The 17,210-nt window shown below is 34.0% G+C and overlaps 1 protein-coding gene across 3 annotated transcripts in view; it reads left to right on the forward strand.

Annotated features, from left to right (window-relative positions):
• HECTD2 (HECT domain E3 ubiquitin protein ligase 2) overlaps positions 1 to 17,210 on the forward strand; it is a 77,815-nt gene that overhangs the window by 42,974 nt on the left and 17,631 nt on the right. For 2 of the 3 annotated variants that reach the window (XM_027062613.2, XM_015061924.3), the window contains exons 7-15: positions 349 to 394; positions 2,099 to 2,208; positions 3,625 to 3,773; positions 4,340 to 4,463; positions 6,744 to 6,840; positions 10,680 to 10,787; positions 11,647 to 11,779; positions 12,711 to 12,799; positions 16,528 to 16,686. In XM_027062613.2, the coding sequence (XP_026918414.1) occupies positions 349 to 394; positions 2,099 to 2,208; positions 3,625 to 3,773; positions 4,340 to 4,463; positions 6,744 to 6,840; positions 10,680 to 10,787; positions 11,647 to 11,779; positions 12,711 to 12,799; positions 16,528 to 16,686 (1,015 nt within the window). The remainder of the gene's footprint in view (positions 1 to 348; positions 395 to 2,098; positions 2,209 to 3,624; positions 3,774 to 4,339; positions 4,464 to 6,743; positions 6,841 to 10,679; positions 10,788 to 11,646; positions 11,780 to 12,710; positions 12,800 to 16,527; positions 16,687 to 17,210) is intronic. The other variant, XM_053206878.1, reaches the window with a different exon arrangement.

Genomic DNA, 17,210 nt, shown 5'->3' on the forward strand with positions numbered 1-17,210 from the left:
TCAGCTATCCTTTATTAAAACAAAAACATAAGTGTTCTAAAATTGTTGATTGTTCATAGATTTTTAACTCCTTCCTGAGTTAGTCATGATATTTACCCCCAAAAATGTTATAGCCTACTTAATTCACTTTGTAGTTATCTTCAGAACCAGCCAAGGGTAAGCACAGAGGAACCTATATTCCCAGCATATCGTGAATGTTACTGTCTCAGTAATCATACATATTAACTTAAGTCTCATTTTTGGCTTTTACCAACTCAGTTCTCGCAGAAACATGTAGTGATCATTTTTTGTTCGATGCTATAAGATCAAATATGAATCTGTAATCAATTATGCTTGTTTCTTTTACAGTCCACGAACAAAAGATGATCTTAGAGCATATTTTATACTTCTACAGGTAAGAAAGCAAGAATCGAAGTTGTCTAACTCAGATCTTGGTCTATGCATGTGTTAAGGGAAATGATATCAAGTACTAAGTAGTATTTTGGGCAACATTATTGATACTTTTTAGATTATAATATAACCAGAACATTAAAGTTATAACGGATAAACAATGGGAAGCTAAATTATCTTGGAGATTAAAATTTTAATGTAGTTCTTGCCTTTCTGCTGTGGTGTTGGGTAACAAGCAGCATGGAAGCACCTCTTCCTCCTCCAGCCAACCTCTTTTCTTGTCACTAGTTCTAACGGGCTCCAAAACTTTACTGTATTTCCCAACTAGTAGGTTTCTAACTTCTGTAGGTATTTTCAGTAAATGCTTCTGTTAGAGTTCTAATGGAAAAATCAAAGCGGTTGCTTATATTTGCTCTACAAAGGTGATGAACTTTTTCCTCGTGAGAGATACAAATGAAAAGCAATTTTTAGTTTGTATTATTTTTTGAAAAAGAAATATGTTATTACATAGCAAGCATACTGCTTTTGTATAGTCTTTACAATTTACAAAAGGTGCTTGTGTATGTACTTATCTCATTTAAAGGTAAGAAAAAATTATGTTAAATAAGATATGGTGTTCAATTCAATTTTATGTCCAGTAAAAGGAAACCTGCATGGTAGGACTAAAAGAAAGGGGAGAAGGGAAAAATGGAAAAAAAGAGGAAGATGGAAAAGAGGTAGTTGAGAGATGAAAAAAGGGAAAGAGAGAAGTAGGAGGACAAAGGCAAAGGTAGAAGAAAGAGAGGAAACATATGTAGATAGTAAAAGCCAGAGAAATGACAGCTTGTTCAGATTTGTTAAGTGAGTATATTAATTAGCAGTCCCCTCTGCCCATGATACCTTCTCTTGAGCACCACTAGGTGAGGCTATCAACTGAGGGCATTCTCTGAATTTGAATTTGTGCTTGCCAGTAAGTCAATTTTGAAAATACATGGTGCTCTCTTATTTCCCACAATTTCAGTTTATTTTTCAATAATAATCCTTTCTTCCATGACGTTTTGAAATGCACATCGTGAGAAGAGTGTTAGATTTTGGAAATATAACTAGAGGTTTTGCTTAGCCTTCAGGTACTCCTTCAGTGTCCCTTTAACATCTGAAAGTTGTCGAAAGCTGTTATATGGTTCTCTCCTTGTTCTTTGTGAGATATGCAACTAACTCATTTCATAATGGCGAAAGTTTCACAACCAGCTTTTATTTCATTTTTCCAGCATTGTTTTTTTTTTTTTTTTAATCAAGGAAGAACCAGGTTTTTAAATTGGATGACAGTGATTTTGCCATCACTTATAACAGCCACTGAGCTAGGAGCCTTACATACATTTTCTTTTTTACTACTTAAAACAAGTAAGATAGGTATTATCATTCCTGTTCTGCAGATGAGGAAATTGAGAATCAAAGTTTAAGAAACATGCCTAAGTGGTAGAATCAGTCCTCAGACCCAGATCTGTCTTAATTTCAAAGCCCATGCTCTTTCTGCTGTACCATAGCCAAAATCTAAGAACCTGTTAATTAAATAATCAAACAAATAGATTATTGTTTTCTAGAATTTCACCCAGTATTTCCTAATCTCAAATGTAGTTTCCTAATTTACCACTTAGCTCATTAAGCATAGTGTCTTTCCTTTTACATGTTAACAAAATTTTAACACAATTATCTTTAATATCTTTTTCAGAATCCTCAATTTAATAACACATCTACGTATGTCATCTATGCTCACTTGCTACGACAGATAGCTACCTTAGTGGAAGCTGATCATCATTTCCTAGTTCACTGGTTTAAAAAGTAAATCATTCTATGATACTAATAAGAACTCTTATAATCGTACAGTTGCAAGTTTGATATTAGTGCTTTTATAACCAAATATATTTAAATGTTTTCAGGTCTTTAGAAATGATCTTCTAATTAACAGTATTTCAAAGCCAGTTATAAACATATATGTTAGTACCACAGAGAGGGCAGGTAACCACTTGCTGGTGCAAGCTGTTGAGATTTCTGTCCACTGCTCTCACCTTCCTGTCATTGGTTTTCATATATCTCAAAGATGGTGACTGGATTTGCTCAGATACTACTATTTCAGTGTGTTTTTTTTAATTTCCTATCTTTATGTCAGTAAAGACACATAGTGTCTTTTCCTTACCTAATAACATCATCATAAAATATAGATTAGCCATCAATATCAATTTTTTAAAAATACAGTATGTTTTTTCATAGAACTATACTCACATAAACAGTGACTTTTCTCTATGATTGAGAAACTATTAGAGGCAAAATATTTTCAAAATTATTTTTAAATACAGTGGATTCTCATTACTCATGATATTCGTGTTCTGTAAAGTTGCTGCCAACAGTGAATTAACAAATACTGAACCATTGTTCCCATGAGACATGACATGGTTAGGTTCATGTGAGCTGTTGGTCATAGCATTTCCATCAACCAATGAATACATAATCTTGCTTTATCTCCATTCTCTGTAAAGATATCTTATTTAATATAAGTTGTCAATTCATTAACATTGAACTTATGACCAACAGCACTATAATGTCTGAACAAACTTTGTCTAACACAAGTTTATTCTCCATAAGGTACCTCACATTCCCCTTGTACTTAGGAACACTGGACAGAATGTCAGCACTGCATTTGGGGAACTTTTAAAACACCAGAATTACAGCAAAAAGCACAAAAGTGTGGAAAACATGACACTGAGTAAATTGTATAAAGGATACCTGTTTACAGTATGAAAGCTAAAACAAGAAGGGAGAGTGTTTCTTTGTTCGACCTCAGCTGGGAAGATGCACATCTAGCAACTCACATTCTTTGCCCTTCTCCACATCTGCAAATGACCACACATGAAAGCTCCACCAATACCGGTTTTGGGGGTTGCCATTAAATTTTAGCAAGTAGGCGAATTTGCAAATACTGAGTGTGAATAACAAGGATTGACTGCATATTGAAAGCCTTAAAAATGAAATGCTTAAGACTAACTTTATAGTAATTTTGGTGTTTATTTCTTATTTAACCAAGAAACACTATTCAAGGTAAGATTTTGCATCTTTTCAAATGTTTGGCAATTTAAGAAATAAAATTTGAGGGGATATTCTAAAATTTTATGTGTACAAGATGCACTTTGATATCTAACAAATATATTGCCAAAATAGAAAATGTGAATTTTATTGGAATTCTTTCAAAATCTTTACCAGATTGTCCCAGAAGAGGTTCAAACAATTGGTAGAGAGATTGCTGCAATTTATTTCCTTACGCCTGTTTCCTGCAAAGCCTGAAGAATTTCCACCTATAACAAAGTGCTCCTGGTGGATCCCATCAGCATCTAAAGTGTTGTCTTTACTCAGTAGGTTTTATGATTTTATCTTCTATTTTGTGAAATATTAGGGACGTTTCTATAAGGATCTCAAAGTACTGTAGAGGCATTCTCTTAAATTTTAAAACTTGCCTTTGAAGTGAAGAGTTGTAATCTACTTGTTTTGATAACAGATTTCACAGTTAATTTATAAGCATGGAAAAGCTTTATGCATTTTATTGGGCAGTGTTCTGTGTTATGGCCATCTGCTGCACGTGACCTGCTAAGTAGTGACCCATAAGGAAACAGGAACTTGCATTGATTCCTGAGAATTCCTAGGAGAGAACACGCTGACAGGGAAGTGGTGGGAGAAGGTGACCATCTGTGTACTCCCTTTACTATAGTCTTCTAGTCCCCACCACAAGTTATTTTATAAAAGCAAGAAACTGTTGGCTGCATTTGGACCATAGTTTTAAAACTACCTTTTAACTTCGGAACTACAATTGCTTAAAATAGGAATTTCTAGATAAAGTCTATCTGGTGGACATTCAAGTGTTCTTATTAGAGTGAATCACGTGTATTTTGGAAAAGATCATTGTTAGAATTTATCTTTACAGATACTGCAAACAGTTTGGTTCACCCTCCCCTTATTCCTTATACTGATTTCTATAATTCTACATTGGATCACATTGATCTCATGGAAGAATACCACACCTGGCAGAGCTTTGGAAACTCTCACAGGTACGCTCAAAAGCTCATTTTGGTTACTTACCTAAATGAAATACTGTTCAAAACAATGACTGGATGTTAAATTTGTAAAAGTAAATTTAAATCTGCATATGACTTTATATATAAACTTTGGATATCCAGTCCTGAAACATTATTATATTTCTTAAGGCATCTTTTTCTTACATTTTGAGTTTATATACATGTTAATTTGGCTTTGGTTTGATTAACAACATCTTTTTAAGAAGGGAAAAGTTGTATCTTAGTATGCAAGTTTCTTACGTCGTCTTCTTCTATATGCTATCATCCAGCACAGTGGTCACAAACTTTCTCTCTAAAGAACTAGATGGTAAATATTTTTGGCTCTTTGAACTATACCAACTCTAGTGTACCACTGTAACACAAAAACAGTGTTAGATAATATATAGATAAATGCATGCATCAGTGTCCCAGAAAACTTTCTATACAAACACAGGTGGTAGGCCATATTTGTTCCATGGGCCTGAGTTTGCCAGTGCCTGATCTAACACAGCAATCACACACATGTGCACATACACACATACATTTCATTCCTTTTCTACTTTATTCTGCAGAAAATGTATCCTTTATACACAATATAAAACGAAGGGGTGTTACAGCAAAGGGGCTTCACCACAAAGTACTTACTACAATAGTATAATAGATTTTTTAAACACTTGACCAAATTCTTTAATACACTGCACCTATATCCACATTCATAATTTGAATTAAACCAGTGAGACTGTCCCAAACATAATTTAATCCCAGACCATGTGATATCCTGGAGAGTGTGTTTATTCTAAAGGAGATTAAGAGATATAGTGTGGATATAAGTATCCTCAAAACCCCAGATTACTTTATAAATTGGTTCAGTCCACCAGGGACCCTTTCTACTAGAATTGGCCAAAACTATAGACTGGCCTTATGGACATATCCCAGTCCATATCTGAACACTCAGAACCAGATAAGAACTGTTTCTGGGGACCTTGTTCTGTCTGATGGATGTTCTTTTGGCAAAGCTGACTTATTTTACAAAGATACTTTTTTTCTCCACCTTTAATATAATTGTAATGTTGTAGACAGAACAATTCCAAAAGTTACTGTGCATATTTCAGTGACATCTTTTAATACAGAGCTCTTCTAACCACTGGGCTACAGCATTGGTGTACCAGAATGAGTTACAGGGGAGTTTTGATCCTATGATCCTTTCAGTTTGGGGAAGCCAGCCTGGACTTAGAGGGGGACCTGGAGCCCTAGAGCAAGTCACCTTTGGCCATGAGCAGCCACATCAGTTTATTTGCTTAGTACCATTTTTTTATGTGCATGACTAGGACAAGGTTGAGACACACTGTTTGAAAGTACAGAATAAGACCGTTATATATCCTGCTAAGCTCATTGTACCTGTTTTATTTCCAGATTTTTAGTTAGCACTTAGTGATTCAAAACTATTACACATTAGTACTGAACAGCTCTCATTAATTGACAGTCGCCTCTTGGAGAAAGCTGCTTTATTTGTGGTTCACACTAGGGCTATCTCCTTTTTCCTCATAATGCCTTCTTTGCACCCAGGGTTTGACTGTACTTGAGTGGCTTCCAGCTGTAACTGATGGAGTGATTGCAGCCACTTCTGGTGAAAGGCTGGCTCCTGAAGTGTCACGGTTGCCATAGTAGTTCTCTCTAAAGGCATTTCTCTTGGGATAGTTTGTGGCTCTTTTATTAACATAAGATCAGCTCTGATCCAGGAAGGAAGTTAGTTATATTCATGACCTTTGATCATAATGTTGTGTGTCTTTACAAATACATACCATTCAATTCAACTACATCATTAAATACAATGAAGCTTGCACATCAGAAATATCCATGTAATAATGGATTTTTATAATAATTTCCACACATGAATTTTCTGTCCTAATCCTCCTTCATTAGCACTTCTGCCTCCTGGTTTTGGTGTCGGCCATATTTTCACAGGTAATGATCTACAGGTGACTATTCATAAACTGAAATTTTCTGTATAAACCATGTAAGTGATGAGCACGTTTCAGAACGTTCGATGTAGCTTGCTCTAGAGGATGAAAGCATAGTGCATCTAGTAATGATCTATGCTTCACAAGGCTGTGGGGATTGAAAGAGATGATACACATAAAATCATTTTGTAAATGGTAAAACACAATACAAACGTAATGTTTTATATTGTTAGGAGGGGTACCTTAGATTCCCTTAGTATAATTTTGCTAAAAATACACCATTTTGCTTTTTCTGTTTTCACTTGTTGAGCAGGTTTTCCTTCTGTCAGTACCCATTCGTTATTTCTATAGCTGCAAAAAAAATCATTATTCAAAGAGACTCAGAGCAACAGATGATAAGCATCGCAAGGGTAAGCCAGCTACAAAAACGTATTTATGCTGACTATAAGCAATATAGTACATAATTTGATAAATAAATCAAGTGTCTTGTGAATTGTTCTAGCATAATCAGGAAATGTTCAAAGTAAAATTCATTTTCTAACTCTCCCCAGAAGTGCTTAAACCTATTCACTGTACAAGAAAGAGATAACCCTCATCAAATTCTCACTGTATTATGAGTAGAGCAGGAAGATTAGAAGCCTCTCACAGATCCAAAGTACTGGGAACTTGTTGGATGCCATTCTGTGGAGACCATATTCCAGCTCCATGGCAGCCGTCAGAGCACTGGTGGGAACTATAGGAAGGCCAGGCGTGTCCTTACGAGCAAACCTCTCAAACCACTGGAATATTCCCTAGGTTTTATGAAAATCCAACAGAAATAACCCGAAAGTTATAAGATGTACAATGTTGGGAAACTGGGAAATAAGTCCAAAAACAGTGAAAGACATTTTATCGATTCTCAGGGGACCAAAATGCATGGAGACCCATAGAAACTGGGATGGTAGTCAGACTGGCTGTAGGCAGATCGTGCGTTCGGATGAAGTTGATCTCTAGGCCTATCCTTACCACCCCTGCCACCTGTGGTTCAGCACAGTGCAGGAAAACTACGTATTTTATCTAATAGATACAGATCTATCTAATAGATACTGCTCTGAAGGAGCAGATTTTCTTTTATTAGAATGCTAGACTATATATTTAAATGCTCATATATTTGGAGTATCTGCTTTCATGACACTACTTTAAAAATTAGAAGAAAGGTTGGCTGTAGTCTTCTAAAGATAAAAAGAGATCCTCAGAATAAAAAGAAATGATTTCCATGTCTTCTCCAAGAATATAAAAACAATTCTAAAGTATAATTTATAATACTTCAAAATGCTTTTAAAAATAAGAAATGTTTATTCTTAAGTAATTCAGTTCCCAGAAGGTGAGTATTTTTTTCTGTCACAGAGCAGGACAAAAGATTTGAGTGACTGGTGACACCCCAGAGTCAGCTTACACTGACTATGAGAATATTAGAAGAAACGTTATTGCCTGTGTGTACCAAGGGAGTTCCAAAGCCACTAACCCCCCTGAAAAGTAAATTTAAACAGGTATATTTGGCATCAGAATTATTACTTAATCTCGGGTAGATATTGGTTCAAATATTAGTCTATAGAGCTACTCATTTTGGCAGTTTCTATTAGTTGCATTTATGCAATTTCATGCCACTAAACCTTGTCTCCCATTAGCATCTTAATATAACTTGGTTTGCTGGATATTTCCAGTGTGATGGCTTTCCAGGAGGTAGACTGGGAACAGAACATAAATGCAGCCAATAGTTACAATTTTATGCAATTTTAGTACTTTTTTTTGCCTAGGGCTATGATTTTGTACATTTGTAAAAACAAAAAGTCTGAAAGAGCTAGAAGTTTCCCTTAGTTCCTCTGAGCAGTTTTCTGCTGTGGCACTCATTTTTGAAACATCAGGTATCTTCTGTGGAACTTTTTTCTAATTAAAAGGAGAGTGGCAGCTGTAGACGCTGTCACAGGCGTCTTCCACAGAGAATGGACACAAATGAGTAGAGATCGAAGACTTAAGTGGAATTATGTGTTATCATGGGTGTTTCCCAACATTTTAACTTGTAAATTGTCACACCACTTGGAATTAATGACTGGTGATCATTTTGACCCAAGGACAGACAGCCTTACAAGTAGTTAATGTAAACAAGAGCTTATCTGAAGTTGCGAAAGAGATTGCCCAACAAAAATAACTTCCTCATCAGACTGTGTCCCAAATTCTACCATTTGGGGGTTACTTCTTTTGTTTGAAGTATTTTCTATTAAATATTAGTTCCTGATGGGAGGAGTAGCCACTAAACCTTGTCTACCATTAGCATCTTAGTATAAATTTGTTTGCGGATTATTTCCAGAGCTATGGCTTTCCAGGAGCTAGACTGGGAACAGAACATAGGAAAGAGGACAGTAGGATACTACCCCAGGAGTATAGATCTTTTTGAGTATCAAAGGGAAGACCCAAGGAAGGAGGAAAAACACTATTAAAAACCTTTAGAGAAAGACAAATACCATGTGATTTCACTCCTACTTGGAATTTAAGAAACGAAACAAATGAACGTGGTTCATAAAACGTGGTTTTATGGTTTATTGTTAACCATAAAACTGACTCTTAACAATAGAGAACAAACTGAGGGTTGCTGGAGGGGAGGTTGGAGGAGATGGGTTAAATGAATGATGGGCATTAAGGAGGACACTTGTGATGAGCACTGGGTTTGTATATAAGTGATGAGTCACTAAATTCTACACCTGAAACTAATATTACCCTGTATGTTAACTAATATTTACCCTGTAAATGTGAAACTAAAAAAAATAATAATTTTTTTAATTGGAGTGTAACTGACAAACGGCATCCTATTCGTTTTAGATGTATATCATAGTAATTCGATATTTTTACCCATTATGAAATGATCGCCATGATAAGTCTAGTTGCCATCTGTCACCATATGAAGTTTTTACAGTGTCATGACTATATTCCCTATGCTGTACGTTATATCACTTAGACAAATAAATTTTTAAAAAGAATAAAATTTGTAAAATAGGAAACAAAAATAAAAAGTAAAAGTCTTTAGAATTGGAAATACAGAGATGAAGTGCTCTGAATTAGAGTGTTTTATTATAGTAATCTATAAAATCGTGAGTATAGTGTTCTGTAGATTTTTGGTATTAAAATTTTATCTACTAAAGCACTTTGCTGCATGTATTTAAAATATCTGAAATGTTCATCTCTAGTCTGTAGAGTAATTTTCCTTTGCTACCAAAGAAGATGAAGTAGTCTGATAAAAATTATTTAGATAAATTATATAAAATTAATTAAATAAATTATACAAGCTTGTAGATGCTATATGATAAATATTTATGTATTTCTAATAGATATCTTTAATGTTTTTTACATACTCATTACTTATATTTTGAAAAACCATGAAAAAAAGATTTTTTTAAATTACATTTCCATTAGCCAAACATAACAATTGTTAATATTTTGGTAAATTTTCTTCTGCTATTCCTTCTCTGTATTATTTTTAAAAGGCAATAGAGTTGAAACCATTCTGTATACACAGTTTTGTTCCCTTATTTTTTCACTTGTACCTTTCTTGAATATTTTCATGGTATTTATATAATTATAACCATCCATTTTAATAGTATTAGATTCCATTATATAAATTCATATATAGAATATTTCTAAAGTTCCACTTTTATAGGTGATGCTGTGATGAACATCTCACTGTATAAAATAGTTTTTGTGTTTAGAATTCCCAGAATTGGAATTATTGGGACAAAGGGTATGGACCTTATTAATGTTTCTGATAAATGTTGACATATTATTTTCTAAAAGTAGACTAATTGTGCTTTTAGAGTAAATTCAGTACTATTTAAAAAGCTTAAGCCAAGCTTGTCATCAGTAGTATGTACCTCATTTCAAATGTTCCCACTTTGTTTGTATCTATTGGACAGAAAGACTTACCATTTAAAAGATGAGACATATGGAAACTGATATGCAACATACTTTACTATAGAAGGTGAATTATTTTTGGCCCTCCCTTTTGGACCCCGTTTGGTTATCATTATTTCAAAATGAAAAAATATATAAATGTATAATAATAATAATTTGTATAATTGAGTTTATGAAAATATTTATATGAGAGAGGGCATAGAGAAGGATACAACTGATTTTTAGTCAAGTGCTTAAATGTTTTAAATGAAATTATAGTCTAAGTAAAAACTAAAAAGTAAAATGTTTGCTTTTCTTTTTTAATCAGCAAAGTCTGGTGGATAAAGTATCTCGAAGACAGAGACCTGATATGAACATGCTATTTCTAAATATGAAAGTAAGACGGACACATCTGGTTAGTGATTCGCTTGATGAGGTATAGATCATTTATTCCAACATGGAACTAATTGATTAAAACTTTAAATAAATTCTACAACATGGTGTATTACTGAAATCTTAGTAATCTGTTTTTCATTTCTGTATGTCGGTAGGTGTGCATCCTTATATTTTGATACCATAGTTAAAATCAGTCGTGTATTCACAATTAAGCCTTATGTTCATTATTTATGTTTCTTAATGGTTTGTTGTTAACTCCCCAGAAAAGGATTTTGTGTTGAACACTGAAAATGAGTAATTCGTGTTTCTGAATATGTAACTTAGATTCTAGACCCACCTTTGTTACTGGTTGGGTGGGTAACAAGTCATTTTAACTTCTCCAGGCCTGAGATTACTCATCTATAGAGGTCTGACCTACAGGGTATATTAAATATACTCAGGCTCAGAGGTACTTTGATTGTATGTATGTGTGTATATTACAGAGCTTCATGTGTTTACAGTGCTTCAGCCAGATCTTCATGTGGCTGTTATAAGATAATGGCTGATGTCATTATGTGATTTTTAAAATCAGGAAGGAAAGTTAAAGAAAAGGAAATTAATTATTTTATGATATAACCTGTTAAATTAAAATCTTGGAGGCAGTGTAGGAACCCAGGAGACAGTAACTTTGGGCAAAGTACTTGATCTCTCTTAATCTTTCTCTTCATCTATATGACAGACATAATAATGCTTAATTCACGTAGTATCTGACAAATTACTGGATGAATGGATGAATGGAGTGAGTTTTATGACATTGTAAAGAAAGATAAAGATTGCTTACCACATTTCCCAGAATTAAAAAAGTTAATTTCCTTTTTACTGCTCTTTGTTCTTCTCTATAATATAATTTCTTCAAATAGTTAACCCGGAAAAGAGCAGACTTAAAAAAGAAGTTGAAAGTTACGTTTGTAGGGGAAGCTGGTTTGGATATGGGTGGCTTGACCAAAGAATGGTTCCTTCTTCTAATTCGCCAAATTTTTCATCCAGATTATGGTGAGCATTTAATTTTTATGAACTGGTGTTTCTTCATAATTGTTAGATTCAAGTAGTGACTTATTTTTCACCTACCCTATGACTTTATAGGTTTGTTTGGTTTTTTTTTTTTTTTGTCAACCAAAAATGTTGAATAATTTAAGGATTTTTGTTTATATTTTTAAAAGTGACCAAATTGATGATCAAAATGTTTGTTACCTTACTGGGAATCATACACAAAATGTATAAAGACTGTAAGTATATATTTGCAAGGCAACATCCACCTCTTTCCTGAATAAATCAAACTCATGAAAATTTGTCATTGAAAAAAGAACATTCAGAATTAGAAACAAGATGGCAGCTTGCTTTACACTAATAGCTGAGGGCTTTTTTGTTAGATTGTGAGCCATTTTCATAAATAAGAATTCATTAATTTTTTAAGACAAAAGTAAACTTGAAATTTAAATTTTATTTTTTATTTAGAGAAAACACCTATACAGTCCTTAGTATCTATAAAATAGTTTTCTTCAAACAGTTTTAAGTGTTTTTCTTTTTATTTTGTATATATGTAGATATAACCTCTTTCTGGCAATGGAAAATAGAGATGACATGGATAAATTAAAATCTCCAGATAATCCTCATAATTAATTTTGATCATAACTTATAAATTATACATTGTTGTTTTTATAAAAGAAAATCAACTGGTTAATTTAGTTTCTATCTTTTTAATGCATATATACCCTTGGTTCAGGATACCAATAAACAGTAAAAGGTTCTTACACACTCTTTGTGTATATATTTTATATATTTTACCATGAAAGATGGTTTATAACAATAACTGTTGCTGAAATGTTTTGCTTCTAATAGTTGAGATATCATGTACATTTTTAGTACTTTGATTTTTTTTAATCAGTCATGTTAATGAAATGTTTCTTTTTTTTTTTTTTTCCAGGCATGTTTACATATCACAAGGATTCACACTGCCATTGGTTTAGCAGTTTTAAATGTGATAACTATTCTGAATTCCGATTGGTTGGAATTGTATCCTTTAAACTTTCCACTAGGAGGTGCTAGTAGACTAGAAATTTTAAATTTTATCAGAATTTTGGAAAACTTCTCATTAAGTCTTGCAGATTAAATATTCTTGTCAAATTTGCTAATAGACTTTTAATCATTTGCAGTATCACAGTATATCACAGTTATATGTCAGCAGACTTAATTGAAAGGAATTATGAATTTTTTATATTTTTCTCTGAAAACATGATCTCAAAATAAAAACAGTTCTTGTTTCATCTATTATTTAAATTATTAGAAAATTAAGATATTTTTAAAACAAAAGTATCTTTCCCATTCATAATGCACTATTTTTCTGTTCTTTTACCTTGTGCTTATTTCACTGAGTTTAATAAATTGAAATTGTGGAAATTAAATCTACGTCTTTAATATTCCCCCAAATCCTGAGACATCCATAAAAATTTTAAATTGAATAGAGTGGGAATATTTAAAGTATATGTTGTTATTTAAAGTGTTTTTTTAATTATGTAAATTAATTCACATTCTCTGTGCCATCCTCTGATGCTTCTCCGGTGTATTAAAGATGGCATTCCTGCATTGGGTAGGAGATTGGAAAAGATACCTACCGCATTAGCTCTTTTAATTCTAAGAAATATAATCGTCGGTGGAAGAAAGGAGGGAAGAGTAAATAAGTGAGCTAGCACTGGAGATAACTAGCTTAAAAGAGAGAAGAATATCCACCTTTAAGAAGGTTACCCTCTAGATGGGCAGATGACCACCAATTCAAGGTCATCAATTCTCAGAGTCACATGATTATTTGACACGAAGTGGTAAGGAGTTTGGAGAAGGAAGGGTCAGTGTATTCTTCCCAGACAAGATAGAGATTTAAAAATGGAACCATTCTATCTGATTAGCACAGGGCTGGAGTGACTGGGAGAATGGCTAGAAAACAGGCTGCATTGTGCTGGGCTTGTTACAGAGCAGTGTGGGGGCCCTTGATTGAAGCAGAGGGCACCCCAGGAGTTAGGGAGGACACCTTCAGCAGTCAGGAATGACCTTAGAGAGGGCTTGGAATGTCTCTTATACTTGTAATAAATCCTGAGGATTGTATATTAAAACTGAGAGAGTAGATGGAAGAAAAGGTAGTAGGGAGAAAACCACACATTAAGAGAATAAACTTAATTTGAAATTTTGTATATGTTGTTATGTCCAAAGGTCTGAAGTGCCAAGTTCCACAAAATGGAACACTTACCAGTTCTTAGACCTATGGTTTTATTTTGTATTATCTACAGTAATCATTTGTTGCACGTTCCAGTTTCATTGAAGGCCTGAGTCACAGATGCTTCTCACTAAACTATGAGTATGAGCTATTTGAATTCCCTGATATATATGTTTATTATACTTTACATTCTTATCACAGCTTAGATTTGGGTGATATTTTGACTTTCTAATATTTATAATGAAGTATTAGGGCTTACTTAGCCATCACATTTTTAGAATGGTATTATACATTAAGTCATGAGCTTACTAATTAGCTTCTTTGGCAAATAGGCATTAGTTTCTATCCAGTCATTACCCAAAAGAGCAAGCACAGTAAGCATATTTACATATGCTGCATATTTCAAGTTAATTTATTAAATCTAAATTAAATTATTATAGCCACTACTATCTCATTATTATGTGTCTTTATCTCACATGCACACACATGACAAAACTATGGAAAGTGAGATTGATGCCCAAAAAGCACGATAATATATAGGAAAAATGTGAGATGGTTGTGAGATCACATGGATTGTGATCATCTACGTAGGTGAGAGATCTACCAAAGGTGAGGAGAAGTAAAAATTGAGAACACACATGACAATTGAGAAGATGTAGTTGATTCTATAACGTATTTTCACTTTATAAATTTCAATTCCAAAGATTTGTTGTGCTAGTAGTTCTGACAGCATTGCATTCCAAATAGTTCATTTTTATATACAGTAAGGCTTTGGAGTTTACAAGAAATGTTATAGAGAAACCTATAACAATAATTATAAAAGTGTTTCGAAGATTGCATGAAGAGCCATAGTATACCAGTTTTTAAAAACTAGAATGGCTTTTACCAAAAAGGGCATTGACGCATGGTATTCAAACCCTACCCTGTTTGCACTACATGATGCCTCCCTCAGTGGCCCAGCAGAACCTCCCTATCCTTGTCTCGCCCCTGCTTCAACCAGCGCAGCTGACTTACTGTGAAATGAAACACTGTACTCTGCATATGAAAGTGCCCTGTAGCAAATCTTATGAGCCTACCCTTAAAAACCGGCCTTCAGAGTTAAGATTTTTTTTTAATTTTTTAATCAAAAATGCTTGGAACTTGTCACTCTGGTAGATGATCATAAATGGTAACTATAAGTATATTATGGTCATTATCATTATTGTTATTATCGCAATTACAGAAGTATGTTATAGCTCATTTTCACTATCTGTCCCTTGAATACACTGCTCAGTCTCTGTCGATATGGCTACCTATAAAATAACTTATCTATTCCTTAAATTGTTATTAACTTTTGTTCTGCCTTAGTAAATTGAAATACTGCTTGTCTTCCGATTAAACATTTTTTTTTTGAGAGAGACAGCACACACATGCACAAGAGGAAGAGAATCTTAACCAGGCTCCGTGCTCAGTGCAGAGCCCAACTTGGGGCTCGATCTCACAACTGTGAGATCATGACCTGAGCTGAAATCAAGAGTCAGATGCTTAACCGACTGACCCACCCAGGCGCCCCTTCCAATTTCTAAAAATGATTTTCAGTAATTTAGCCAGCCCATATGTTTAGATTTCCTTTTGAACCTATAAAATTAATGATTTCCTTAATAACTTGATATAGTAGTCTTTATTTGATGGTTGAAATATGACATTTAAAACCCCTCTTTTCGTGGGTTCAAACCCCAAGTCAGGCCCTGTGCTGACCGTCCAGAGCCTGCTTTGGATCCTGTGTCTCTATCTCGGTCCTTCCCCTGCTTATGCGCATGCGCTCGCGCTCTCTCTCTCTCTCTCTCTCTCTCTCTCTCAAAAATTAATAAACATTGAAAAAATTTTTTAAAAACCTCTTTCAGCAAATGGATAAGTTAAATTCTTCCATATAAGTAATAAATAATATATAGTGGGGCAGGGTTTAGATATAAAACATCTCTAGCTTTTTAACTTCAGCGCTTTGAGTAAACCCCAGGTAATAAAGCCCTTTCAACTATTTCTGTAGGAAACTGATCGTCTTATTAGCTTACCAGTAGCATGTGTGTGCGTTTGTGTGTGTGTATCCATATGGTTTACTCAGTTCAGCTGTCTTTACATAGTCTGTAGTTAGTTTTAAAATAGCAAAATGATCACCAGAATTAGTAGTGTGTTCTGCATCGAGTTCTGAATAAATTGCTGCTACTTATAAAATCACCAAAATTGTTTAAATTTAGAAAATGTTTCCTTGTATGTTAAACAATTTATGAAATGTCTGAAGTTGTTATCTACTATGATCTTAGATGAATTTTTCTAGGGAAATCGTCAAATACTGCCACCTGAACCCTTCCCTCTTTTCACATGACTTTTGGTAATCAAGGAATTATATTATGGAAAATAAAGGAAAGGAAGTATGTGGGATTAATTAAAGTCGGTGTTAGATCTGAAAAAACTGTGCAAGAAATATACTGATGCATAATTCAAAACTCATTTGTTGTCATGGATTTTAATGTTAATGCTTAACATTCAGTATGCATAGCTTATGGGACTAGCTGTTTATAACAGCATTACCTTGGATATTCGTTTCCCCCCCTGCTGTTACAAGAAACTGTTGAGCCCTCCCATCATTCCTAGTGATCAGAATACACCAGTAGGTATCTGCAGTGTGACCACTGACGACTTATGTCAAATTATGCCTGTAAGTATAAAGTCATTAGCATCTTATTCCTTAATGCTAAATCATCTCTCTTCTACCTGAAGCCTTTATCCTTCTAATGCTATTCTTATTTTTAAATATGGTTTCTCTCTACCTTTGGAACCCATCTCCTTTTTCGTCTTTTTCCTTCCTCAGAGACACATCACCCACTTTGCAGCACCCCTAAGCTCTTGCAGCATAGTGGAACAGGCTTTGAAGTGAGCTCTGCCACTTACAGTCCTGTGAACTTGGATAGGTTGTTTAATCTTTCTGAACTCTAGTTTCCTTATGTGAACAATGGGATAGCAAAACTTATATATGGGGGATTACATGGGATAATAAAGTTCTTGGTACTTGATTACTTCTGTGGATTCTTATTAAGGTGATACTGTGCAGTATCGTTAATAGTATCTGCAAAAATGTCTCTAAAATGAAGACAACAAATGAATTTCATGGTACTGTCTCTTATAACATTCCTCAATTCAGAAATTAGATTTCTGATCATCAGATTTAATCCAAGATTAAAA

Source organism: Acinonyx jubatus, chromosome D2, assembly GCF_027475565.1.
Source record: "Acinonyx jubatus isolate Ajub_Pintada_27869175 chromosome D2, VMU_Ajub_asm_v1.0, whole genome shotgun sequence".
Lineage (NCBI taxonomy): Eukaryota > Metazoa > Chordata > Mammalia > Carnivora > Felidae > Acinonyx > Acinonyx jubatus.